The 26885-nt window shown below is 38.3% G+C and overlaps 2 protein-coding genes and 2 long non-coding RNA genes across 5 annotated transcripts; 2 read left to right on the top strand and 2 right to left on the bottom strand.

Moving 5' to 3' along the window:
* Positions 1–168: 168 nt before the first annotated feature.
* Positions 169–4371, bottom strand: LOC108036578 (putative fatty acyl-CoA reductase CG5065). Its single transcript, XM_017112834.3, has 8 exons — positions 4202–4371; positions 3825–4110; positions 3305–3541; positions 2579–2688; positions 2139–2515; positions 897–967; positions 704–829; positions 169–524 (listed from the first exon to the last, which is right to left on the bottom strand). The coding sequence occupies exons 1-8, from the start codon at positions 4254–4256 to the stop codon at positions 302–304; spliced, it is 1485 nt and encodes a 494-aa protein (XP_016968323.1). The 5' UTR covers positions 4257–4371; the 3' UTR covers positions 169–301.
* A 1972-nt stretch (positions 4372–6343) lies between these two features.
* LOC108031387 (actin-5C) lies at positions 6344–9637 on the bottom strand. The gene is made up of 2 exons (XM_050890559.1): positions 9477–9637; positions 6344–7623 (listed from the first exon to the last, which is right to left on the bottom strand). The coding sequence occupies exon 2, from the start codon at positions 7613–7615 to the stop codon at positions 6485–6487; it is 1131 nt and encodes a 376-aa protein (XP_050746516.1). The 5' UTR covers positions 7616–7623; positions 9477–9637; the 3' UTR covers positions 6344–6484.
* A 1688-nt stretch (positions 9638–11325) lies between these two features.
* LOC122818659 (uncharacterized) lies at positions 11326–13604 on the top strand. Its single transcript, XR_006368144.2, has 2 exons — positions 11326–12140; positions 12786–13604. It is a non-coding gene; the product is annotated as an uncharacterized LOC122818659 (long non-coding RNA).
* Positions 13605–17667: 4063 nt separating this feature from the next.
* Positions 17668–21361, top strand: LOC122818658 (uncharacterized). 2 transcript variants are annotated; one of them, XR_007764581.1, is made up of 4 exons: positions 17670–19639; positions 19711–19798; positions 19870–20389; positions 20711–21361. It is a non-coding gene; the product is annotated as an uncharacterized LOC122818658 (long non-coding RNA). The 2 variants fall into 2 exon arrangements; XR_006368143.2 differs by having other exon boundaries at positions 17668–19639; positions 19870–21361.
* The last annotated feature ends 5524 nt before the right edge of the window (positions 21362–26885 follow it).

The raw sequence follows: 26885 nt of genomic DNA, 5'->3' as shown, positions 1-26885 counted from the left end.
TTAAAAAATTAAAAGAAAATTAGCTCCCAACTTAACTTAATTTTAAATAACAAACACAGCTTTACAAAATTATAATTTAAATTGTATTGAAAATGCAAGCAATTAATCAACAAATTCGTTGCTTTTAACAGACGAAAAATGTACTAATTTAATAATAGTAAACACAGCTTTGTAAAATTCTGATTAGATTTTATTATTATTATGTAAATGCAAGCAATCACTCAACAAATACATTCTTTAAGTAAGCAGAATTCCACCAATGCCAAGATACCCAACTATTTTCAATGCCCCAAGGACTTGGCTACCACAGGCTGACCAAAAACCGGAAGATCAGGCGCAGCAGGAAGCTGTAGACGATGGCCCGGAACAAGTAGTCGAGGACGTAGAAGATCTTTATGCGGAAGCGGGCGGCGCTGCTGCTCTCGGGACTCTCCTTCAGCAGGAACTCCTTGGCACCCCGGATTCCGTGCTGGAAGAACTCCGTATAGTTGATGTTCGCGTGCTGCATGAAGCCAAAGGTGTCGCTAAAAGAATACATTACATTTTATTTTAGTATCATAACATTTTAATATATTTTAAGATGATAATGTTCATAAGATAAATGATATGTTCTAGAATACTTACCCATAATTATTAATATAACTTAGTCTTATTTTCCTTTCTAGGCCAGCTAATATATATTTTTTTAGATAAAATAACTCACATTTCGTTGGCCGGAACCATATCGTGCAGAGCCCGGAAATTGTCGTTCTGAAAATGCCACTCCGTCATCGCAAACACTTGCAGGGCACTGAAGGCGGCGAAAATACGACGCTGCAGCTTCATCAGGCTGGAAAATAATTAAAGGAAATTACTTATACATATTAAGCTTCCTCTGCAAGTTCGTTTCCACTTACAAAGGCTTTTCGTTATAGAGACGGAGCAGAGAGTCCACCACAACGGCCATCAGAAGATGCATGGTGCAGAACTATAAATGGGATTTAAATAATATAATATATACATATATATAGACTAAGACACAAAAAATTAAATAAAAAAATAATATAAACCTAAAAACCTTTTTAATAAAACCTATCCCACTTAACAAATATTTATGTTGATGTTAGATTCATATAATATAGCAATTCTTATTTGGCACCTAACCAAATTTTTTCAAATATGTATACACTTATCTTGTGTGCTATAGAACTGTTTTAGATTATAATAATGGATTTTCCTTGCCTTATACAACCATAATAACTAACCGCACAAGTACTAAATACACATTATCTCACATAATAAATATTAATGTAAATCTTAAGACATTTCTAAATTATAAAAAAATGCTGATTAAACTATTCTATATTTTTAAAATAAATATACACTTATCACGTGTGCTAAAAAACTGTTTCAGTTTATAATAATGGATTTTCCTTTCATTATATAATCCCAATAACTCAAAAAATTATAATGCAAATATTATGATAGCATGTTACATAAATTCAGATTAAGGATCTACTATATATATTTATATTTAAGATAAATATAGACTTATCCCATCTGCTTAAGTACTTTTCCAGATTATAATAATAGACTCTTCTATTCCTATATAACCCCAATAACTCACCCGTACAAATAAAAAATACAATATATCTCACATGAAATATGTTAACACAAATCTAATGATGATAGCATGATCTTTAAATTCAGATTTAGGATCTGCTATATATTTTTTTAGATAATTATAAACGTATCCTATCTGCTAAAGTACTTTTCCAGATTATAATAGAATTTCCTATTCTTATATAACCCTAATAACCCACATGAAAATAATTAATGCAACTCGAATGATATGATTGCAGGATCTTTAAATTCAGTCTTAGGATATACTACATATTTTTTTAGATAAATATACACCATCGTATATCGTATTTGCTAAGGTACTTATTTAGATTATTATAAGATTATCACATATTTCCAGATTATAATAATATATTTTCCTATACTCATAAAACCCCAATCATTCAGCCGTATAAACACCATATAAAAATGATCTCACTTGAAAAATACAATTGCTGATCTGATGATATTATGATGATATGAAAATTCTCTATAGGATAATGTGTTTCCCCGTCCCCGATACAACCCCAACAACTCACCCGCACGAAGTGGAGGACCGGACAGGTGGTCATCCCTCCCCCTGGCAGCCACAGGGTCTTCTCGAAGGGGTTCTTCCTGATGAACGTCTTTCCGATCTCGATCACCTCGCCCATGGTGATCGGCGATATATTCGCCGTGGCGCAGTTTACCACGTACAGCTCGCCAGTCTTGTCCCTGGATTTCGATTCCCCCATGAACTTGTACACCGCTGTGATCAGGGTGCGGGCCACAATGTCGGCGGGCACGAAGTCGGCCACAATGTTGGGATCACAGTTTTGGGAGCGGAGGATACCCACGCCGCAGGCCACCAAGAGCCCCGTGGGTCCATTGAAGTTATCCGCCCAGCCGGGCACGGGCTCCTCGATCGTAGAGACCACTGTCATAAGGTTGGAGATCCCAAATGTAATTGGTGTTATGTGTGGGTATCAGATTATATTACCGATCGAGGGCCTGAAGATAAAGATGGGCAGCCTATCCCTGTACTCGTTGACCACCTGCTCGGCCAAACTTTTGGTGAAGGTGTACGTGTTGGGCTGGAAGTTTCCGTACCTATAATTTGGGATACGATATTGTATGATGAAATGTAATAAGATGATATGATATGATGTAAAATGATATGATATGATACGATATAATATGATATTATATTATATTATATAATATGATATTATTTTGGGATATGATATTATATGATATCATATGATACAATCTGATAAAATGTAATAAGATTTGATATGATATGATACGATATAAACTTATGTTATATGATATGATATAATATGGCTGGAAGTTTCCATACCTGAAATTTGGGATATGATATTACGTGATATGATATATTATAATATGATATAATATAATTTAATTTAACATGTTATAATATGATACAATATGATACGATATAATATGATTATATAATGTAATATAATATGATATATGATATGATAAGATGTAATATGATATGATATGATATTATATGACATGGCATAATGTGATGAGATAATATATATGATATAAGATAAGATATTATATGACATGATGTAAAATATGATATAATATGATATGATATAATGTTATATGATATAATATTATATAATAATATATGATATATCATAATAAAATATGATATGTTATCATACTATTTCTGAATTTCAGGTAATACATTTACTTGAGATTAAAGACGTTTAGGATCTCCTCGTCATAGGTCTCCGCTAGTTTAATGGTGGTACGCCAGTCGGCCAGCGGTGGATAGACCCGCTCCTCCACTTCCAGAACTCCCGGGTTCGAGTAGGTGGTGGACACATGGACGAAGGCCTTGAGTTTACGCCACTCCAAGGCCAACTTCACCAGTTCGTGGGTACCACGGGTGTTCATAAGTATGGCTGTTCTCAAGGCATCATCGAAACTTAAAAATATAAAATAGGTTAAAAATCAAAAAAATGTTTACAGAGTACCACAGAAAATATCATATTTATATGATACACATTTTACAATACATTAAAAATATTTTAAGGTATTTACAAATACTGGATATTTAACATAATACACACTCACTTTTATAAAATTATTGAATGATTTACTAAGCACCAAACAAAATATCAAATTGCTATGATTCATAGTTTCTGAAGTCGGTTTTATGCTTTTTCAGGTATTTACCAACACTGAAAATCTCGAAATATTAATCTTACCGCACACTGGCTGCCGAGTGATAGACAATGTTCACATTTCGTAGCCGCTCGAGGTCGGCCTTACTTATTCCCAGGCCCAACTGCTCCACATCGCCGGCTATGGCCACCAGCTTGGATCGGGTATCGGGCTGCTCCCTTCGCAGGCGCTCATACAGCTTCGACTCCCACTGCACTTGCAGACGCTCCTCAATGGACTGCCCCTTCTTGGGCCGCAGCAGCACGTAGATCCGGCCCAGCTTGGGACAGGAGCGCAACAGCTTCTCGATCAGCGCCTTGCCCACAAAGCCTGAACCAAATTTAAGATTAAAAAAGAATTTATTTTTAAACTTTTGGTTTGTTTCATAAATCCAGCAGAATGGAATTGAAACTGTACCCACCCGAGGCGCCTGTGACAAAGATTTCCTGATCCTTAAAGGCCTCCGATATTGTCATTTTGATGCGGTCTTTGGGCTCCCTGTATCGTATACCACTCCGCACGTGTCGCTGTTCCAAGGGGTTCTGTGCGAAGTACGGCGCACTCAAGGCGGGATATTCAAATCCGGGCAATCACGCCTCTGACCCTTGCCACAAGGGGATCACAGTGCTGAATATTCAGGCATAGGCTTACTTTGTACGCGTAGAATGCGATTCCCTGTAGAGAGCAGGTGTGTTAACTGCTACTGTGGACACCAAAATAATTAATATTCCTATTTTAAATCTAGAATAGATTTTTAATCGTTTGTTGGATTAAATAAAATTCATAAAAATAAATATAATCCAAATAAAACTATCTTAAAAACTGTTTTTTTGAAAAAAATTTTTTTCTTTTTAGAAAATATTTTAAAAAGGGGTATCTCATATTCGAATATCTAGCTGGGGTAGATAGGAACCACTAACTATTTTAAAACCCTCAAGGTGCTACGAATGCGCTGCGAAAGAAGAAGAGAAAATAGAACTGCTAGAAAGCGCACAAGAAGAAGAACGAGATCAAGAAAAACGGAACCGTTGAACCCCAAGAATCAAAGGAGAAAGCACAATAAGATAAGTTTTACCGTAGCAACGAGCAAATCAAGCAGAGCCCATAATTACACTTGAAAAAAATTTTTTAAAATAGTTAAAAAAAAAAATTAAAAAACAAAATTGTACAAAAATAAAAACAAAAGGCTCTGTTGTTTAATTAAGTTTTGAAACTACATATGAAAGTTTCCAAATTTTTTTTTATTTATTAGTACTTACTTAGGTAAAAAGGTACTACTTTTTTCAGTGTACCGCCTGAGACAGAGATGGGGAGATGGGTGCTGGCCCCATGAATGGAAAATGGCTGGGAAAAACCGGCTAGACGTCGATTGGAGCCGCTTCTCTTGGCTGATAAAACTATGCCGGCGATTTGTGCTAACGTGTTTGCCCTATTATCTGCGCTTTTATTTGGATCTTGGCCGCTTAAAACGGCGCTTTAATCGCGCCATTAGCATGCGTGTGCGTGCGTGCGAGCGGGACGGCAACAGCCGATCTGCACAGCCTCGGTTCGACGACCTCCGCTCATCGCCCTCTCTCCCCGCCAAGGAACCGTTGCACTAACGGCACTTGACCAACACATACATACACAGTAGCAAATAGTTCGCTTGTAGTTGTTTCATTTCTTTTTTTCAGTTGCATTTTCACATTTTAATTAACATTTTCAGGCGTAAACTTATCATTCGATACGCATGCAATTAGAAAAGTGTACAAATCAAAAAAATACATATGCTTGTATGCTTGAATGTGTGTGAATATCGCACGCGAAACTGCAGCCAAGTGTGAGTGAGTGTGTGTATGTGGGTGACTTTTGCCGGCCGGCAAAAAGTAGGAGAAAGAGAGCAAGAGAGAGAGAGAGACGGAGCTAGAGAGGGAGGACGAGGAGAGCAGCAGAGAGCAAGAGAAAGAGGGGCGGAGGGGTTGGGTGGAAAGAGAAGACGGTTTTGATTTTCCTTTTTGTTTTCATATTTTTGTTTCACTTGTTTATAATTACATCATAATTAAAAAATAATACATAAGGTTGCTGACGAATTGTACAAAACGCTAGTGTGTTGTTTGTGTTTTGCAATGTGTGTGTGTTCTTTTTACGCTTTGGGGAATATCTTCTTCTTCTTCTCCTCCATCTCGATGTCCTTGTCATGCCGCGATTGTGTGTGTGAGTGTAGGTGTGCGTGTGTTGGTATGTGTGTGGGTGTGTGTGTGTGTGGAATGGCAGAATATGCTTTTCGCTCATTTTCATTTTTGCTTTTTTTGAAGTTTGTTATATTAGAGGTTTACAAATAAAAAAAAAAACAAAAAATACATAGTATAGTATCATATCGTATGTAGAGTGGAATAAATTAATTAAATTAATACGCTGGAACCACACAACACGCGCCCAAAACGACGACGACGACGATGATGATGATGATGTTGGTGTGCAGGCGGTTCCGCTCTTTTCATCTTGTAGTTGGTGTTGGTCTTCTTGTTCTTGTTGTTGTTGTGCTGCACTCCAAACTTCCACCACTCGCACTTGCACTTTCGCTGCTGCTTCCTCGACTCCTCCATCTCCTTCTCCTTCTCGTCCAGAATCAGGAAGATCCCGATCCCGGTGCTCCTCCTCCTCATCCTCCTCCTCCTTCTGCTGCTGCTGCTGATGATCCTGCCAAGCTGACACGCGATCCATCTTAGAAGCACTTGCGGTGCACAATGGATGGGCCAGACTCGTCGTACTCCTGCTTGGAGATCCACATCTGCTGGAAGGTCGACAGCGAGGCCAGAATGGAGCCACCGATCCAGACAGAGTACTTGCGCTCTGGCGGGGCAATGATCTTGATCTTCATGGTCGACGGGGCCAGGGCGGTGATCTCCTTCTGCATACGATCGGCGATGCCAGGGTACATGGTGGTGCCACCGGACAGCACGGTGTTGGCATACAGATCCTTACGGATGTCAACATCGCACTTCATGATCGAGTTGTAGGTGGTCTCGTGGATGCCGCACGCCTCCATTCCCAAGAACGAGGGCTGGAACAGGGCCTCGGGGCAACGGAAACGCTCGTTGCCGATGGTGATGACCTGTCCGTCGGGCAGCTCGTAGGACTTCTCCAGCGAGGAGCTGCTGGCAGCGGTGGCCATCTCCTGCTCAAAGTCCAAAGCCACATAGCACAGCTTCTCCTTGATGTCACGGACAATCTCACGCTCAGCGGTGGTGGTGAACGAGTAGCCGCGCTCCGTCAGGATCTTCATCAGGTAGTCGGTCAGATCGCGACCGGCCAGATCCAGACGCAGGATGGCATGGGGCAGGGCATAACCCTCGTAGATGGGCACGGTGTGGGAGACACCATCACCAGAGTCCAGGACAATACCGGTGGTACGACCGGAGGCGTACAGCGAGAGCACGGCCTGGATGGCCACATACATGGCGGGTGTGTTGAAGGTCTCGAACATGATCTGTGTCATCTTCTCGCGGTTGGCCTTGGGGTTCAGTGGGGCCTCGGTCAGCAGCACGGGGTGCTCCTCGGGGGCCACACGCAGCTCATTGTAGAAGGTGTGGTGCCAGATCTTCTCCATGTCATCCCAGTTGGTCACGATGCCGTGCTCAATGGGGTACTTCAGGGTGAGGATACCACGCTTGCTCTGCGCCTCATCACCGACGTACGAGTCCTTCTGGCCCATGCCGACCATGACGCCCTGGTGACGGGGACGGCCCACAATCGAGGGGAAGACGGCGCGGGGCGCATCGTCACCGGCGAAACCGGCCTTGCACATGCCAGAGCCGTTGTCGACAACCAGAGCAGCAACTTCTTCGTCACACATTTTGTAAGCTGCAATGGGAGAGATGGGCGATTATTAGTCTTGGCTGTCTTCAGGGTTTCGAGTCGGAAACGGGTCCAAGAGCTCGAAATTTGTGTGATTTCTCGGTCGAACGAGGGAAAATAAAATACAAATCCTAAATTTGGAGCTACGAACTTTGAATTGTGACTTTTTATATTTTATAATTCTTGATCACCAATTGTCAAAACCCTTAAATTTTATTTCTATTCATTTTTAATTTTTAAATTATTTTTTCTGTATTAAAACAAAAGTGTGCCATTTTTTTCACAGTGAATGAAGTTTAAAATATTAAAAAACCGTTAAAAAGGAAAGGGACAGAGGAAGGAGAGCCCCACCCCGAAAAACCGCAATATGAAAAATTGAAAAAGGAGGGGAGAAACTTCTAGACGGCACTTAACGAAAGCCGGTGCAAAAGAGAAGCGCCAAGGAGAGCGCAGCTTTCAGTGCACGCCTCTGTGTGTGTGTATGCGCCCTTAAAATGGCGACTAACCAAACTTAAATTTAAACTCGTATAAAAAAACAGCAAAAAAAAAGTACCACTCTTCACCAAGTTAACAACCAAAAGCGCGAAAGCCTGGCTGACTTTACCTTTTTGTTCGATTAAACAAATTCAAGGCGAGAAAACTCAAGTGGCGAGCTGAGCTGAGCGCGACCGCACGGTTTGAGAGGAATGAACGGAATGAACCGACTGGAAGTCGCTGGTGAATGTTGAATGCCAGTTAACTGCGTTTTCGATCGCTGCCTGCGTCGGCGTCGCCGCTGGCGTTGGCGTTCCCGTCGCGCTCTCTGTCGCCATCTCGCTCGCTCCCTGCCCGGCAACGCATGCGTGCGAAAGAGAGCGCTGGTGTGTTGAGTTGCGGCGGCCAACTTTTGTGACCATATATGGTCATGTTTCGGGGCGAAAAGCAAATCGTCTGGCTTTCGCTCTCTCACACACACACACACACGCAGAGAGAGGCACCATGCCTCCCTGCAAGCAAAAGGGCGATAGCGCTATCGCCTATCGTTCAGAAGTCACTTTTAAGTCACTTCTGGAAGATAGACGGTAGTACAAAATATACGTATATCGTGTAGAAGTCACTCCTCAGTCTTTTCGAAGTCACTTCGGCGACACTTTCAGAAGTATCGCCGAGGTCACTACTGGAAGTAGCGTCGAAGTCACTCCAAGAAGTGTCGCCGAGTCACTTCCGCGATCCGAATGCGATATAGCGGTCGATAGTTTAGGACAGAAAATGCTTGCATGGCTTGTGCATGCACGACTGAAGGTTTTCTCCATTTTTGCGACTCGACTTTGAAAAACCGGCAAAAATTTCTGCCTAAGCCGAGAGGGCTGCCTACGTCACTAGTTTCAAGAACCTGATCTAGTTATATATTTCTCGGGGCGTGGGAAAAAAGAAAGTGTTGGCGAATTGCAAATTCGGAATTGGGACTATCTGCGGGTGAAATCGTGACACACCCACATCATAAATGGAGGTCTTCTCGGCACTTCTCGTTGGGATCACATCCCAACTTTTGCATTATAGCCCCGAGATTCTGGTTCTCATAAGTGGTGTATATCCTGATTTTGGTATTTTTTGAAACCTAGCTGTTTTAGCCAGTAAATCTTGGGATTTCGATGATTTGGAAGTTATGGTATTGCAATTTTTTTTTTACAATTTTCAGGCCAAACTTTTTTTCGGGAGTTTTGGTCAATACCATAACGCTGTCGGTTTTCAGATCACTTTTATAGCACTGGCACAGAAAAAAATTGTTTTGTTTACAAAAAAATCACACATTTTCCGCGGCTCTTGTCGTACTGTTCGTGGGGCTTTGTGGGGGTTCGATGCCTGGGGATGATACTTACATTTGGTGTGTTTTATTAAAATTAATTAAATAAATATAAATTAAGTCTTTCGGTTTGGTGTCTCTGGATTAGACGACTGCTGGCGATGGAGCGGCTTTGTGTCGGGAGGAGTATCCACACAGCACAAGAACTCAAACGGTAGTGATATGAAAACTGGTCTCGCCGCCCGTTTTATAAAGCCCGCCTAGCGCTAAAACCTTATCACTGCCAGCGGCTCTCTTCTCAAAACTTTTACCATATATGGGTATGAATTGTTCGGCTGTCGTTTTCGGTTCGCGCCGACACAACTGGGTGTGTGTCCGTATCGCATAGTGTATGTAGTTTTCGAGGGTCCTATCAGCTCGGTCGGGGTTTTTGCCTCTGGGCCTCCGGCATGTGATTCAGTCCATGGGAGCGTTACTCACTTTCGATACTCGCACGCGTTATCTTTGTATTATGGAGAATTACTCGATGGTCACAGCACTTTGTGAATTTTTTCACAGCTAGTCATTACTTTCCACCAGATAAAATAGCTTGTAAGGCCCAGTAATATGTATAGATCTTAAACTAATTTTCTTGAAAATATTGCCGGAACGCTTAGAGATACTCATGATGTTCTTGTTTTTCCATATGGATCACTAGATCCTTTGAATAAGAAGATTCCTCTAAGTTAATTTATTTTCCAATAGGAAAAATACTGAAATTTGTTTCCCAAAAATAACTTGTAAGGCCCAATAATATTTATAAATCTTAAAATAATTTACTTAAATATTACTGAGCGATACTCATGATGTTTTTATTATTACATATGGATCACTAGGTCCTTTGAATAAGAATATTTTAGTAAGTTCATTTAATATTCAATAGGAAATATTGAAATTGGTTTTCCAGGGTTATTTTACGCTCTTCAAGCTAATTGTTAATATTACCAAAACTTTCCCTTAATTGAATTCCCCCTTAAATCAATTAAAGCACCTTTTTTCTAACAAATTTATTTTCAAGGAATAACAATAACATTTTAATGATCTGTATTATAAGGGTAAAATCAAATCACCATTATACTCAATCAAGAAAATTAGCATTTGGAACAGATCTATTGTTTATTGGGTTGTTGTCAAAAAACCCTTTTTCAAGCTGTTGCACATTTTTGAGAAGGGTATTCGGTAGTCGTCGAAAATCCCTCAGCACAGCCGCAAGCCGGTTTTGAACCATAACGGCGAAACAGCTGCCAGACAAGAGAAGATACACTGGAAAAAGAAATATTAAATCAAATTGGGTCTTTAAAAGTATTTTCATGTCATATATATATGAAAAATGAAAATATATCCATGGGTATATACAATTCTTAGTTGTCTTTTAGCAGATACGACTATAATCTATTGTATATAGATTTTTGCTAAAATTGTTTAATTGAGCTAAAATTTAATGTCATATAAAGAAAAAACATCAAATCAAAACATATAAAAACTATGATTAACTTCATATAAATGATTATATACTTTAAATAGTAAAATATAAATTAAATTTTCGATATTATTCGCAGAATTTACAGCTCACAAAGCTTAACACACAACATTGTGTGATTCCAGTTCTTAAAAACGAACAATACATTTTTGATTAGCATGCTCCTTGTAGCTAAAATTTTTAAATACATATTTTACATTGTAAAAACCAAATTATTTCGATATTCAAATGAGAGTTGCTCATTTTTATAATTCCAAACTGCACTAAATTTTCCCAGTGTAGACTACGCGTTTGCGCAACAGAGACGAATACACATGGACGCTCGCAAGCTGCTCTCTTGCTTTTGCTCCCTCTCGCCGGCTTGCGGCGTTTTTCCAGAGGCTGTGACTCAGTGCGCTCTTGTTGTTGTTGCCACGATAAGCCCCGGCTCTCTCTCGACTTTTGTTTAATACCATTTGTTGTTCCTCGAGCCGGAGCGGCATAAACAAATATCGCAATTGTTATTGCAAATGCATTCCGATCGGGCAAGGCAAGCTGATATTTTTCGCCAGAATTCGGCTGATTTTTCATCGCATTTCGCGTTTGCCGGTCCCCGTCGTGCTGTCTCGCTCGCACTCGGCTTGCGAAAATCAAAAAAAAAAGTGAAAGAGGGAAAGCCATTTTATGTTGTTGCTGCTATTATTGGATGTGCGCACACATATGGCAATAAGTAACAATATGTGGACTTATTTATTTGCGCGCTTTGTTGACTAATCTTTGTTTAAATAATTGCCTATTTCGAGCCAAAGTGACGCATAAAAGGAAACGGCAGCATACGGTGCGATAAGCGAGGCGAAGGCGCGAGCGAGATGGCGCTAGAGAGAGCGCAGCATAAAAAGAAAACAACAAGCGAGCACACACACACACACACGCACACATGGTCAAAGGAGTGGCTCCAACGTCGGTGACGTCGCGCCCAGCCACAGCCCCCCGCCCCGCCCAGCCCACTCCCTTCCTTCCCCACCCCGCTGCCCCTGAGCCACTCTGCCCCCCTCCCGCTTCCTCTCCCGTCGCATTCGGTATCGCCATCTCGCTTTTTTGGCTTTATTTTGCTTTTCGGTCAAGCCAAGAAACTGAAGTCAAAGAGGAGAGCCTGGAAATTGCAATTGTTAACAAAAAAAAACCACTGCACATGCAGTCGTTCGGGGAAAAAAACCGAAATTCGAGCATGGCCATAAAAAGGTGTGATTCAAAGTACAAAGCAATGCAAAAATCGGTAAAATAATTCTCATTTAATTTTGTTATGAAAAAGGTTCCTAACTACTGTAGTGTGCATAAACGAAATAATATATATCTATGGTTTTTGACTCAACAAACAAAGGAAAATTCAAAATTTAAATCTACATTAAATTTGTGTTTCATATGTTCTTAGCTTTTCTAATGTTTTATTTAATTTTATTATAAAATACGCTATTGAAATTTACTCAAGTCAGATTTTAAATTAACAAATTCTGTTAAAAAGTTATAAGTACTTTACATATTTATAGTTTTTAAATTAACAAACAAAAAACAGTACTTTTGTGTTCTGTTATAAAGTTATAAATACTTAACCATTTTTTTTTTATATTTTAGAACACTTAAAATTCCAAACTATTGAAATATACATAAACAAAATTAATCTAGTCAATCTTTAAAAAACATAAAAACAACCAAAAATTTAAAGCAATATATTTTTTATACATAACATTTATGTTTTTTATATTCTCATATCCCAAGTTATTTGGGGATCCTACTTATAAGGTTCAGAATACCTTAAACTTTTGAATTCTCTTAGTAAATTACAAATATGTACTTTGAATTTATGTTTACCATGTTCTTAACTTGCAGAAAGACCCATGGAAACCTATGTTTTGTGACCCTACTCATAAAGCCCAAACTATGATGACAAAATCCTATAAAGATAAGCTTACAGAAAATTCCAGTCATAGAACTTCCACCGAACACAAGTTATTCTCATATTTTTGCGTCCGAAATGTTCGCCGACGTCATCGCGAAATTCCACGGTCCCCAAGCGACGTCTTCTTCGCCGGCTCTTCGAGGCTTTTCTTCGGCGAAGAAAGAGAGACAGCGAGTGACACAATCTTATCTTGCAGACGGGTCTTTGAAAATGGCCCCGGCTAACGGTTAGGAGCATATGGCCGGGAATGGAGCCACTGCAGACCGATGGAAATTGGCTTCAAATTGCTCCGAATATGGTCAGTCGGCGTTGGATTGTCGAGAGCCATCAACTAGTTCTCCTTCTGCGCCCGGAGATCGTCATTTCTTCTCGAATGTGTTCATTATGTATTTGGTATTTAGCGCTGATCAGCCGGCTTTAATGGCCATAAAACGTGTCTTGGTTTGTGGGCCACATAACAGGCAGCGAGATCTGCAGAAATGATGACAGTAGAACGCTAAAGAAGTGCTCTTATAAAGATATCCGTTTTTTGCATCTCCTAAATCTCTCTATAAATCAGAGATTATGCTATTATTTTGGCATGGAATGGGTACATTTGATAGTTATGTGATTGGATTCATTATATCTAAGCGATATCATATAGGATCCATGAATATTTGGTTAAGAAGTGTTCGTATAAAGATATATGTTCGGTTTACATCTTAAAAGTCCAAATAAATCTTGGAATATAATATTATCTTGACATAGAATGATATATTTTAGTGTTATGGGATAATATTCATTTTTTCTGAAAGATGCCCCTTGGGATCTCTTTTTAAACATATTATACTTAAAAATATAATATTATATTATGATACTTATGTGATTATATTGATTGTTTCAAAAAGGTACCCCATGGTATCTCTCTATTAATCCAGAAACATAATATTCATTTGACATAAAATGATATATTATGATACTTTTGTGATTATATTCATTGTTTCTAAAAGATGCCCCAAGGGATCTCTCTATAAATCTAGGAATAACATAATATTTGGAAATATAATGATATATTATGATTATATTCATTGCTTTTGAAAGAGGCCTATAAGACCTTCGGGTATTCGGATCCCAACTTTCCTAGCTCTCCTCAGGCCATTCTCCCCCAAGATCTTAAGCTCCAGCTTTAACCTCATTTGCTATTCTCAAGTTCGTTGCTCGTCTGTTTTTTGTTTGATCATATTTTGGCAAGGCGGCCGAAAAAATCGAAGAAATTTCCCCGGGCCAACGCTTTGGCTTGGATAGTCTTAACCTTGCGCCACTGAGGTTACGTTGGATCGATCGTCAAGATAGCGCCCGAGAGACGAGGGGGTATTGAAACTAGAAATACTTAAATAGCCAAAAACGCGTTGATGTTGACTTTGAAACCGCTATAAAACAAAAAGATACAATAAAAAAGCAACATAGTGTAGCCATGATCAACGACCTTTCTCCAAAAGTACGTAACTCGTCACGTTTTCTACACTCACACACTGAAACGAAAATAAATAAAATAAACAAGTTAAGCGACTTGGGCCAAAGCCATTGTCAAGGTCATTGAATGTGAAAATTTTCGTACATTTTTCGCAATTAATTTGTTTTCTTCCATTTCCATTAATTTTCATCGTGGCTGCCATTAACATGCACGCACCGCCAGGGTTGCCACCCCACCCCCCATATCATCTTTCTTGCTTTTTGGATTTTGCTTCGGGTTTGTGTATCTTACCAGCTGGCATTGCAGTTAACCGCTTTTGGTCATCTTGAAGTTGCAAATACATTTTCACTCCGGCCTTTTTGGCCATTTCGGCATCGCAACGCAATTGGAGAGAAAAAACTACAGCCATTAATTGCCGTCTTAATTAGTTTGCGTGCACAGACACGATGGGAAAAGCGAGGGGATGCGAGCTGGGAGCGTGCGTTCGCAGTAGTCGGCAGTCGGGGGAGTTAGGCACCCGAAAGCCCAAGGCCATGGACGGTTAGTTTGGCTAAAAAGGCGAAAAAACGTTTGAAGAAATCTCAGCCGAGGACTGGCGAGGCACAACCCTGGCCAAAAAGGCATTATACAACACCTAATCATAGCCAATTTGTGATATTCCAACATAGAAAATATTTTTTACTATTTAAAATTATTATCAAAGGTATATTTATGGGCAAAATAAATGATCAAAATAAATAAACACAAATGAACAAAATAAATGAACAAACTGAATGAACAAACTAAATGAACAAACTGAATGAACAAAATAAATGAACAAAATGAATGTTTTGCTCATTCAAAACGAACAAAATGAACTTAATGAATGAGAAAATGAATTCAACGCTTTAAAAATTATACATTTTTTATTATTACTTATGAACATAGGAAATCCCACAATAGATCCTTAAAAGCTATTATTTAATTTTTTTTAATCTTTATATTAATATTATTTTATTAAAACAGGTAAACAAGCTAAATAAATAAGGATAATATTGAAATAGGACAAGTAAGGATAAATATTGAATAAAAAGATGAAATATAATCTTTATAACTGGATTAGTGGCTAACGTTCTGGCCTCGACTGTGGCCATAAAATCATCAGTTGCTCCGAAAGAAATCTCCATCTGATGAGCCAACTAACTATATAGTACGTTTCGGAGTTAATCGTGCTTGCTTTCGCGCGATCCGCGATATAAATGCCAGCACGAATTTATGTTAATGTAATAATGCTAAATCGCCGAATTCCACACCGCTGCTAATTGCTCCGTTAATTGCCCATCGCTCTGCATTGCAGACATTGTTGCACCTGTCGCTGAGTCGCAGTCACGCCCACTACCTGTCGGAAAATGTCTGAAAATGCCTGAAAATGTCGGAAAATGTGTGAGTTGCAGACGCTCCGGGAAAGTGAAAGATATGAATTATTTCGCATTTCATTTGCGATTTTTGCGTGCTTTTCGCAAGATTTCACCCGGCTTCAGTGGGTGGCGAGACTGCTGTTTCTGCCCACACAGAAAAAGTACCTTGAGATCACTAGATAAAAACTAGATCTTAGCCTGCAGGTCAAGAAAAAGATTGAAATTCTTTGGGTATTATAAAATTATATTAAAATATTTTGTATTATTTAGTTATAATAATCTCCAAGAATTCCATATTAAACATTATTTTTATTATCTACTAGTTAGTACACTTTCCGTTTGCCTTTTTTGGTTAGAGATAACGAAAAGCATCATCACTGAGAGTATCAAATTTATGCCCCACAGCTAATTTTGTATAATATGTATGGCAATCTCAAAAACAAATTACTGCTAATAAAAATATGCAAGTGAACTTTCAGTGAACTGGTTAAATTGCTTGAACTTTTCTACCACAGTGAAAACCACATAGCATGAACCCCAAATAATTTTATATATTACAAAAAAGTTATAGTATTCTAATTTGTATTTCTTAATATCTCTTGAATAGTTAAACTGGGAGCCGAAGATAATTCAAAATTGTTCTTATAATATATATATATATATATATATGTATCTATATATCTTATAATTCATTTAAGTTAATTTTCATTTTCTGTTTACATTTAATTTTTTATATGCTTTAGATACTTATGTGTTTTTGAGTTTAAAATTTCATCCACACCAAGCTCAACTGTAAGTTCTCGGTAGCGCATTAAAGTTTATTTATAGTACTCTGTCTCATGGCAATTGATCAATAAAATAGTTGACTGTGCAGGGTGAAGAAGAAAAGTTCCATTGAGTCATTTAGTTGGGCTACCAGACACAGCCACTACGCCGGGCTCACACCCATTTAGTGTTATTATAGGGAGGGCTGGAGGAGCCAGCCTCTCAGACTGAAAGGTGCAAGACATAGGTACAGCTGCGGTCAAATTAATAGTTCCTGTTAACTTAATTTTAATAAAAATGTTGTATATGTAATATTTGACATTCTAAATGCATTACAACATATATTTTAACATTTTAATATTAATTATGAGATATTATATATATAAGATTATCATTTTCAATTATATATTACATATATTATGCATTAATAATATTTATTATAAAAAACCACCATATACCTGTATCTAACTCACAAATTTAAAATATTTTAATGCCTAAATTCAAAAAAGCACCTTGAATTCAGAAAACTAACATTCTGGGCGCAACTGTACCCACATTTCTCAGTCTGGAAGGCAGCCCCTCGCATCGCTCGACCTGTCTCCTTCGACTCTATAGCTGCTTTCTTGACTTGTTTATTGCGGCGTCAGCTTTGGCGAGACTTTATACTTATATCTTTTTTGCCGTATTTTTGTATCCAGCTGCAGCAGCTGGTTTTCGTGCTTTTTGTTGCTGTTGTCGCATCTGATTAGCGCCAAGCAAAGCTGTTTCGAGCTGGCAATGAAAGAAATGTGGGCAAAAAAGTAGCGAAAACCACACGTCGCCCAGTCTCACGTGGGTGCCGAGGTCTACGGAGGCAGAAACTCGTAATCAGTCTTCGGAACATCAGAGGCAGTGGAGACGGGGCATCAAAGATGGTGAGATTGTGGTGGGAGAGGGGGTCTTCTTATAGATGTCACATGTATTCCCACAAGAAATTGCATAATTTCTGTAAGGGATTTTAAAAAGGGTTTATCATTCATATTATTGTAACATTTTGACCCCTCACTTTAATACTATATAAGGTTCCAAGCTCGAGGCGCAGTGGAGACGAGGTATTAAAGATGGTAAAATCCAAGTAGGATGTAATATCTTTCATACTTAGGATTTTTCTATACTAAAAATTCCATCTTCGTTATTCTTATTGCAATAAAAAACTAATTTAAATAAAAAATATTTTCGATTTAGAAATTAATAACTTTTTAAATCATTTTGAAAGTCTACTTCCTGCTGGATTCTGTAAGACTCCAAAAATAACTCTGTTTGGCAGTGATGTGATCCATTTTTGCGTGCTATCCATAATTTTATGCACATAAATTAAGCGTATTTTGTTACATTAATTTTGGCGTAGTCCAAAGCAGGGCCAAAACAAGCTCAGTCTCAGTCGAAGTCGCAGCCGACGTCTTGCATTTATAAGGTTAGAGCAACATATTTGCATGGTGAAGTAACTACACGAGATCCGATTTACAGTGGGTTCTGCATTATAAATACATTTTTACTACAAATTTTAAAATTTTCTTAGCCAAAAAATGGGACATTTCGTTTATAATAGTTGTTATTAAAGAATATTAATTAAATAGTTATTCTATTTAAGACTGGTTTCAGTCGGTATGCTTTTTTAGCCAGACTTCACTGTACATAGCGAAGAATGTGGGTTGCAAAAAACTAAAACCTAAGTGGTTTTTAATGAAATTTTGAATGTATACCTGTGTGTACAAATGGCGAGTGCGCAAAGTATTTCTAGTATTGTTTGTAGGCCCACATCGACGCACACCCACTTCCCATTCCGAGTCCCATTCCCATTCCTGGGGTTCTACATTTTTCCGTTGTCTTCTGCTTTTCGCAGGGTTGGCCCGTTGCGGTCTACTGCCATCAGCTGGGCGTTGCATGTGTGTGCGCGAGAGCAGCGTCAATTAAATAAAACGGGGAAAAGAACAATAGCATGCGAATAGGGGACCGAAGCGCGGCATACCCTCATAGAGCCATTATAGCCACTCGGCCAGAGCTACAGAAACCAAACCTTCACATGATCCATTGAAAACGCATAATACATAAAGCTACCAAGTTTCATAGCAATCCCATTTACAACAGCAGAGTTACAATAGTTTGGAACAGTCTGTGCTGCGAAAATACTCCCAAAGCAATGTATTTAACCAATATCCACTATTATCTTGAGTTATTTTGTCGTTTACTCGATTTAATTATACCTATTTTTCAAAAAAGGGTATAGAAAACATTGCCGACAATGAAAAATTCAAATAAAGATGCCATTTTTTGCGTCGCTTTCCACCTCTAATTACACAAATTGAAAAGCGCACACGTGAGCTCTGCTTTTCGCGCTTTTGTGGGTGTGTACTGGCACACGTGTGTGCATCCAGCACCGGACACGCCCAGATCCCGGGCAGATATACCACCCGGCCCCCAGGAGTCCGCCGGAATCCGGATTGAGCCGGGCGCAAAGCGGAAAGCATTGCGTGAGGCCCCGAATCGCATAATGCCCGGGGTACTTAGGCCCAGATCGTGCCAAGTAGATAGTTAAATCCAGTGGACCCGCCTCTTCCCAGTGGGTGCGACATGCAAGGAGCTCATTTTAAATCCCATCCAAGTTTTATGGGCCAACATAAACATAGCACAATCTTGTAAAAACAGAGGGCTCCCTAATGAAGCAAGTTTAATTTGCGTTAAAGAGATTATTATATATTTTTCTTGAGGTCTCTAACTATCTAACTATCATATTTGCCAAGTTCCTAAAAAGTTCCAAAGCTGGAGGGTTCCTTAACACTTCAAAGAGATAATAATATTTAACTATCATAACTATCATATCAATATGCAATCCTATAGGAGTTCTACTCATTTAAAACCTGTAACTTCGAGGTATTTTAGTTGCAACTTGCAATGCAGTCTGTTAATGAACTTGGGAGAACTGTTGCAAACAGGTTTTGTATGAATAATAATGACAAACTACCCATTTGGTTGGGGAAACAATTTAGTTTATATGAAACGTGTGGGATTGGAGTTTATTGCACACTTTCGTGGAGAAACTGCACAGACACTAAATTAAATAAAACTCGTAATAAAATCTGGGCTAACGAGTAAAAATAAATTTCCTTAAAGGCCAACAAATATTGAACAAGTGAGTAATCAATTTACTTTAATACTTCATTGGTTTCCAGCTAAAGATAAAAATAAGCCATTTCTTCCTAGATTTGCTATCTTGCCCAGTTAGTCACATAAACATTGCGTGAAAAATACTTGTTATTCAAATTGGTTAATGGACAACGCAGTTTTTGTGGTAAATACATTTTTGTCGGGTGATTCCTGGTATGAGCTCTCTGTTTTATCAAAAATATTTTTCTTCCCCAGATTGAGTGTTTTGCGCCTCCATCTCCCGCATAATTTCCTTGGGCAACCAGAAAATTTGCATTATCAGTAGCACAGAGCCCGTAACTCATTGCTCATGCCACATCTTCAGGCCCTTATCCCTCATTTTCTCCCTTTTTTCACACTCTCATGCGGGTCGATTGAAAAACAATCTCACTGGCGCCCAGCGCCTCTGTTATCAGGCCCATAAACACTATTATACTGACGGACACGTAGGCCCATTTCGATTCACCAACTGCCAATAAATAATAATGAAAACTATAAGTGCGTGAAACTGTGTGTTTATTTCAATGGCGATTAACTAAACTGCTGATAAGGCAGCGCCTAGTAAGTGTGTGTAGGTGAACGTGATAAGTCGGAATAAGTTGAGGCTGAGTCAGAAAAACCGGCACCTGACCGAACCGAATCGCTATAACCGATCTTGGGCGATAGCTCCGAAGTTATGTAGGCGTGACGCAGCTCTATAGATTTCCAATAAGATGGTGACTCATCCGAAATCCAGGTGACTTTCAGAGTGGGAAAACTAGATGGAGTGCCGACAGGTTCTGGTAATAGAACTAGTAATATCTTATAATGTTAAAACAAAATGTTAGAAATATAAACTAAACTTACAATTTTGAAATATTATAGTAATATATCATTCCAAATTCTGATCATTCCTTGAAAACTCTATAAAAACCATCATAGCATGTAACAATTTTTAGAAATATAAACCAATTCTGAAATGTATAGTAATATATCATTCCGAAGTTCGATTTCTCTTTAAAATCCCTATTTAAACATATTTTTTTTATCAACATACATTTATCCCAACTTAATATAGGCTTCCCGAGCGTGTCCATTCATCCTTCGCAACTTTTGATTGACAAACATATGTATATCTCACCCATGAGTCACGAGTTGGACTTGAGTCCAGCTCAAAGCCGATTCCGAGTTTTTGAAATGAATCATCGTCCCCCAAAACGTAAAGTACACTTATTCGTTGGCGTTGCTTTGCATATGAAACAGCTTAAAATTGTTATGATACAAAAAACCTAGGGAACCCTCAAGATGATGGCGAATAGAAAACAAAGTCCGTGGTAAAATAACACAAAACCTGGCAAAAAAAAAACAATAGTCCAAAGTTAAACGGGCTGAACGGTAAAACCACGAAATGGGTAAAAATAAAAATATAAACCAAATCCCGCTCGGAACGAAAAAATTATAAATAATTGAGCCGGGAGAACCGTTTAGCATAAAAACACACAAACACCCCAGAGACGACGATGATGATCGTGGCTATGGATCTTAATGATGGTAATGGCCATGATCATCGGAAACCGTTTGGCGATCTCTTGAAAAGCACAGACACCTGCCCAGAGACAAAGTAGTGAAGTAGATGTACACCTGTCAAAAATATGGTATAGAAATAGAGTTAAATGTTGGAAAATAAAATGTTAAAAATGGAAGAACCTTAATAAATATAAAAATTAAATCGTGTGTACTGGCTAATGTTCATTATCTTACTTCAGAATTTTAAGAACAAAAAGATCCTAAAAAGTATTTATCTGCTCAAAAAAACATTTTTCTTTAAGATGTTTTATATTTTCGAATTTATTCTTTATAAATAAGTGCACATCCTAAAAAGTTCTAGCTTTTATAGAAATGTTTCCAAAAAATTGTTTATCTTCTAGGACCATTTCGAAACTTTCTTATAAGTGTAAGTTGAGGAAGAGGGGCGAAAAAGTGCAAGAACAGTCCGCCCATTGTTGACAGTTACGTTTGAAATTGCCAAGCCGTTTGGAAGAGAATGGAAAGGAGAAGAAGTGAAGAGAGGAAAGAAAAAGAGAATATAACAGAAGCAGATACAGAAACAGAAGCAAAAGCAGCGGCACAAGATCCAAAAAAAAGCAAAACTAGTTTCCCACCAACGGAAGAAACAAGCTGCAAAAAAGTCAAGATAACATTAGAGCTCAGAAAATTAGTATCGCAAAAAGAAGAAGTTCTATAAATGGAACCCCTATAAATACGAAAACAATCATGTCATTGATAAGATATGCTGAAGAAAAAATATTAAGCCCATAGGGAACCCTTTCCTCCAGAGATAAATAAAGAGGGCAGATAAGTATGTTGTTGAAAGAAAAGCCATTGTTTAACATATTTATTTTGTAAACTGATAGTATAATATAATAAAATCAGACCTCTTCTAGCTCCTCGACCCCCATCGTGCTTAGCTTTTTCATATGATGGCAGAAGAAACGGTCTGTAGACACTCTGGAAACGGAGACACACATTTGGAATGCAAGAAATTCTTTTTTTCGATCCGTAATGAAAGTCAGTTGTTAACGGAAGAATTCAAATGAATCGCCACACTAGCCCAATATTACCAGATATTCGGGTGACTTTTCACTTTCGCAATGTCCAGCATATAGTGCCATAAAACGAGACGAGTCCGAGGCTCCTTAGTGCGTACAAATGACAACCGAATAAATTCGCTAAAGACATAAAAACTCGGGAGAAAGAGCGGCAAGCCAGCACACACACTCAACACACAGTGTCAACGTTTTTGGCATTTTTTATTTAATTTCGTATAATTTATTTGGGGTTTCGGCAGCACACATACATTTAGGTATATTATATATATTTTGTATATACCATATGTACAAGTGGAAGCCATTGACATTGAGCTGTCGTTGCCCGTTTTTGGCCGTTGGCATTTTGAATGGAAAACGAGCATCAGCACAAAAAAGCGAAGCTTTTATCGGTTTTATCCCCAAAAATGTACATCCAACAAATGTCCAAAAGCAACAAAAACCAAATTGTTTTGATCAATCGATGTTGTTCGCGTGTGTGTGTGAGCCTGAGTGCCGAAATGTAACAAAGTATTTTTGAAAAACTGAAACCAAAAAGCGGAAACTTAAATTGTTGCCCATATACAATGGGTACATGGATCGTAGGCGTATCCATACGTAATCCCAAAGTCGAACCCCTCACCTGCAGCCTTAGGGATACATGTATGTACATGTTCTATATGGCGTTGCATCCGCCGTTTTACTATCTCAGGAAATCAACAAAAAAACTAGAAAACGCATGACCAAGTATTCGTTTCATATAATTTGGCCGAATTTGGTCAACAGATTCGATTGTGGTTGTGTTTTTGGCAAGACCGTAGAATATAAAGCAAAGGTAGTATGAAAATGCGGATTCAGTGAACTTTAAGCTTACGAAAATAAGTTGTTTCAGTCGATTTACCTGCTATTAATTTATCTTAAAATATTAATAAATACTGATTTTGTAAGCTCTTTCCTTTTAGTTAAAAGATATTCTATGTATTGTACTACTTTATTTTATTCAATTGACCTCCCTTGCTTTTTATATGCTAAATTTCGTTATCATCTATCTTACTACAAAAGATCTTTACATTCAATTAGACTTCTTGACTTTTCCTTTCAAGTACCCATCTTATCAGAAATCTATTAGGTAACTCTATTTAATCCACTGCCCAAACCGTTGCTCATTCAAATCTTCAATCGAGAAACATTTATCTCCGTATCTCCCTTGCATTTCAAATGCCAAAATTCGTTACTTTCCGTCCGTTTGTTCACATAAAAACGGCCAATGGACAATGCCACAAAAGAAGATCAAGTTAAAGCCGTTAACCGTTTTTGGGGGGTAGAAAGGCGGAAAGACGAACATGACTTTCACTAGCAAATTAGAATTTCAGTGAACGCTCGCCAAAAGAAATGCAACAACAACAGCAGCATGACGCTTGTATTTTTAGTGTTCAATTATTAGGCAAATTTTTGCGAAAGTCATTTTGGAATACCGTTGACTGACCGCTGCACTAGGAGAGATGAGAGAGATGGGGAGAAAGGGGTTTATGATCTGGTGACACTGATCCAAAAAGTTGAATCAAGTTGATGCCATTTTCATAATCATAAAAAGCCTGAAGTATATGTGCTATCTTCAGAAGCCAATTTTGATCATCAATCTCCCAAAAAGGCATTAAAATTGACCTTATATTAGTTTGCACTTTAAACACACTCTGTGAAGTCTGGAACCATCTGGAAAAGCGGCTCGTCCGGCTGCATGTGGGCCTTGTTTATAGGGTTTTCTCTCGCACGTCGCATGAGCGTCTCAATTTCCCGACCTAAACAAACATTTTCCCCATTTTCCTGTTTTCCATCTTTCTCCTAAAATTTGCATATGCTTTAAATGGATGTTTGTCGGTTTTTCTGTCAGGTTTGATGGGCCTCTTAAGCGAAGTTTATGGGGGTAGTTTACATACACTTAAGACCCGCTTAGAGGTTCTTAAAGTGTTCATAATATAATATCAAGTTCTAGGATATTATAATTTAATAACAACATTGTTTTATTTGTATTTATCACTCTGTTTTACAGTAGTTTCCATATCTGGTAATATTTCTCCGGAATTCCTTGCCAATTATTTATTATGAATATCAGCCATTGATGATTCACCTATGAGATCACACAGGCAATTAGTGAATGAATAATTTTTGGGAAATACAATGATCAGCAAGGAGAGCAGACAGGCCTTAAAATTGTTTAATGGTCTGTTTTAACTATATTAAATCGGAGAAACAATGTAGCTAATGGATTTCCCCCCAACTTAAGCATAGTTATCACGCTTTTCGGAGACTGTAAACAGACCGCAACAAATTGCATTTCCATTTCAGCATTTTGAGAAGAGAGAAAAAACACCAAAAAACGAAAAGAAAACGAAAAATGGAATGCAATTTGCTCGAATGCATTTGAGTCAAAAAATTAATGGAAATAAAACAAAATCAAAGCCCATGACTCATCACGGATTTGCACTCTTGATTTACTTTTTTTTCTCGTTTTCGGGTACTTTTCCAACATTTTGTGAAAGTGACACGTGCTGCGTCCCTTTCTGCGAAATTTTTGGCAAAAATGGAAAAAAGGAAAATAAAGTAAGTACGATGATTCACCCGGATGCGGAGGATAACATAGGGTGTTAGGGTAGGGTACACATGTCCGCTATAGGGGTGGGTGCCGTTACAATTGCCACCCCAAATGGGAATGCGCAGGGCAGGACAGCAGACAGTTCAGGGTTGGGATTTCGATTGAAATCGGCTATTGGGATGGAGTGCACTGAACACTGTGGGGCTACGATTTTAAATTATAATTTAATGTGGTTTTCCAAAAAGTTATATGCGATATCTAAGATTGTAGAGCTTACCATATAAAAAAAAATAATAATTAAAAAATAATCTTATTTTCAAGCATTTAAGGGTCACCCATTGCAGAAGTTTATAGATAGCACACGTCTGTAAATTGTTTTTGAGTTTTTTTTTCTTATTTTTAACTAAGGCCGTTTAAGGACCTTTCTTTATAGTTGTCATGACTTTAAAACTTAACTTATATTCATCAAAATTATTGTAAGCATCGTTTTAGAAAGATAAAATTTATTTTTTAAAAAGTCTTTTAATATATGTTTACTTTTATATTTTCTAGTCATTTAAAATTTTATTACGTTCTAGGACTATATATATATCAATCAAAATTATTGTAACCATAATTTTAGAACTACAAATTTATTGTTTAAATGGTTTTTTATTATATACATTTAAGTTTTTATTTTTATAAAGTTATTATATTTTAAGATTATACTTTTTTTTTATTAAGGCATTTAAAATTTTTTTTTGTGTTGTTGATTTGCGGCTTTCGTTTCTTTCAGTGCATCTGCTTATGGGATTGGCATTGCCGAAAATGAGGGTCGCCCGCAGTGGCTCAACCTTGAACCCCAGACACCCGCCACTGGGTTATTGGTGGGTTCGGGGTGGGTGGTTCCTTGCTGCAGTGTTCCTCCGTCCTGGGCCAACATTTGGGTGAGGGGTGAGATCAGCTGTTGTCCATTGTGGTGGTTCCGCATTCAGTTTCAGTCAGGGCACTACTGATGGCTGGTGGTGGCAGTTCCGTTGACTAATCACTCCCAGCCTCAAAAGACCAGTTCTCCCCAGAAAAGAGTGCTTATCCATATGCACTCCCGAAATTCGAGATAAGGCGAAGCAGTAGAATTAATGTGTTATCCATATGCACTGCAGATCCCCTCTATATGGGCGTGGGTCTCTGCCAATGCATTGCATGACACAGCTCAAGAGGCCTTCTCCGGTTCCCCCGATAAAGTCGGGTATACAACGCCCTACCCTCTTTCTTTTCTTGCTTTTCTTCCGCTTCCCTTCTCGAAAGACTCTTTAAAATTGCACTGAAAGTGGGAACGACCCTAAACTCTGGGAAGTCGTTAACCCTATGAGTAAGCCCATGAAAGATCTTCAATATGCGTATGGGAATCGGGAATAACACTTTTGTATCTCAAGTGGAGTCACCAATTACAAGATATTCGCCTTAATAACTCTTTGAAGATGTGTGTCCCTCGAAATCCCTCACTAACTTACCTAGAGGTTAAGTTATCTAAGCCTTAGGTTATTAATAAGATTAATATGCACATGGGTATCGGGAATTACACTTTCGTATCTCAAGTTGAGTCACCAATTACAAGATATTCGCCTTAGTAACTCTTTAGAGATGAGTATCCCTCGAAATCCCTCACTAACTTATCTAGAGGTTAAGTTACCCAAGCCTTAGGTTATAAATAAGATTAATATGCATATAGGAATCGGGAATAACACTTTCGTATCTCAAGTTGAGTCACCAATTACAAGATATTCGCCTTAGTAACTCTTTAGAGATGAGTATCTCTCGAAATCCCTCACTAACTTATCTAGAGGTTAAGTTACCCAAGCCTTAGGTTATAAATAAGATTAATATGCGTATGGGAATCGGGAATAACACTTTTGTATCTCAAGTGAAGTCACCAATTACAAGATATTCGCCTTGATAACTCTTTGAAGATGTGTGCCCCTCGAAATCCCTCACTAACTTATCTAGAGGTTAAGTTACCCAAGCCTTAGGTTATAAATAAAACCAAATTATCTGATTTCTTATACTTATAATTTTAACAAAGTACAAAATGTTTT

The sequence above is a fragment of the Drosophila biarmipes genome, chromosome X (assembly GCF_025231255.1).
Source record: "Drosophila biarmipes strain raj3 chromosome X, RU_DBia_V1.1, whole genome shotgun sequence".
NCBI classification, from domain to species: Eukaryota; Metazoa; Arthropoda; class Insecta; order Diptera; family Drosophilidae; genus Drosophila; species Drosophila biarmipes.
This window is presented reverse-complemented; position numbering and strand designations above follow the sequence as displayed.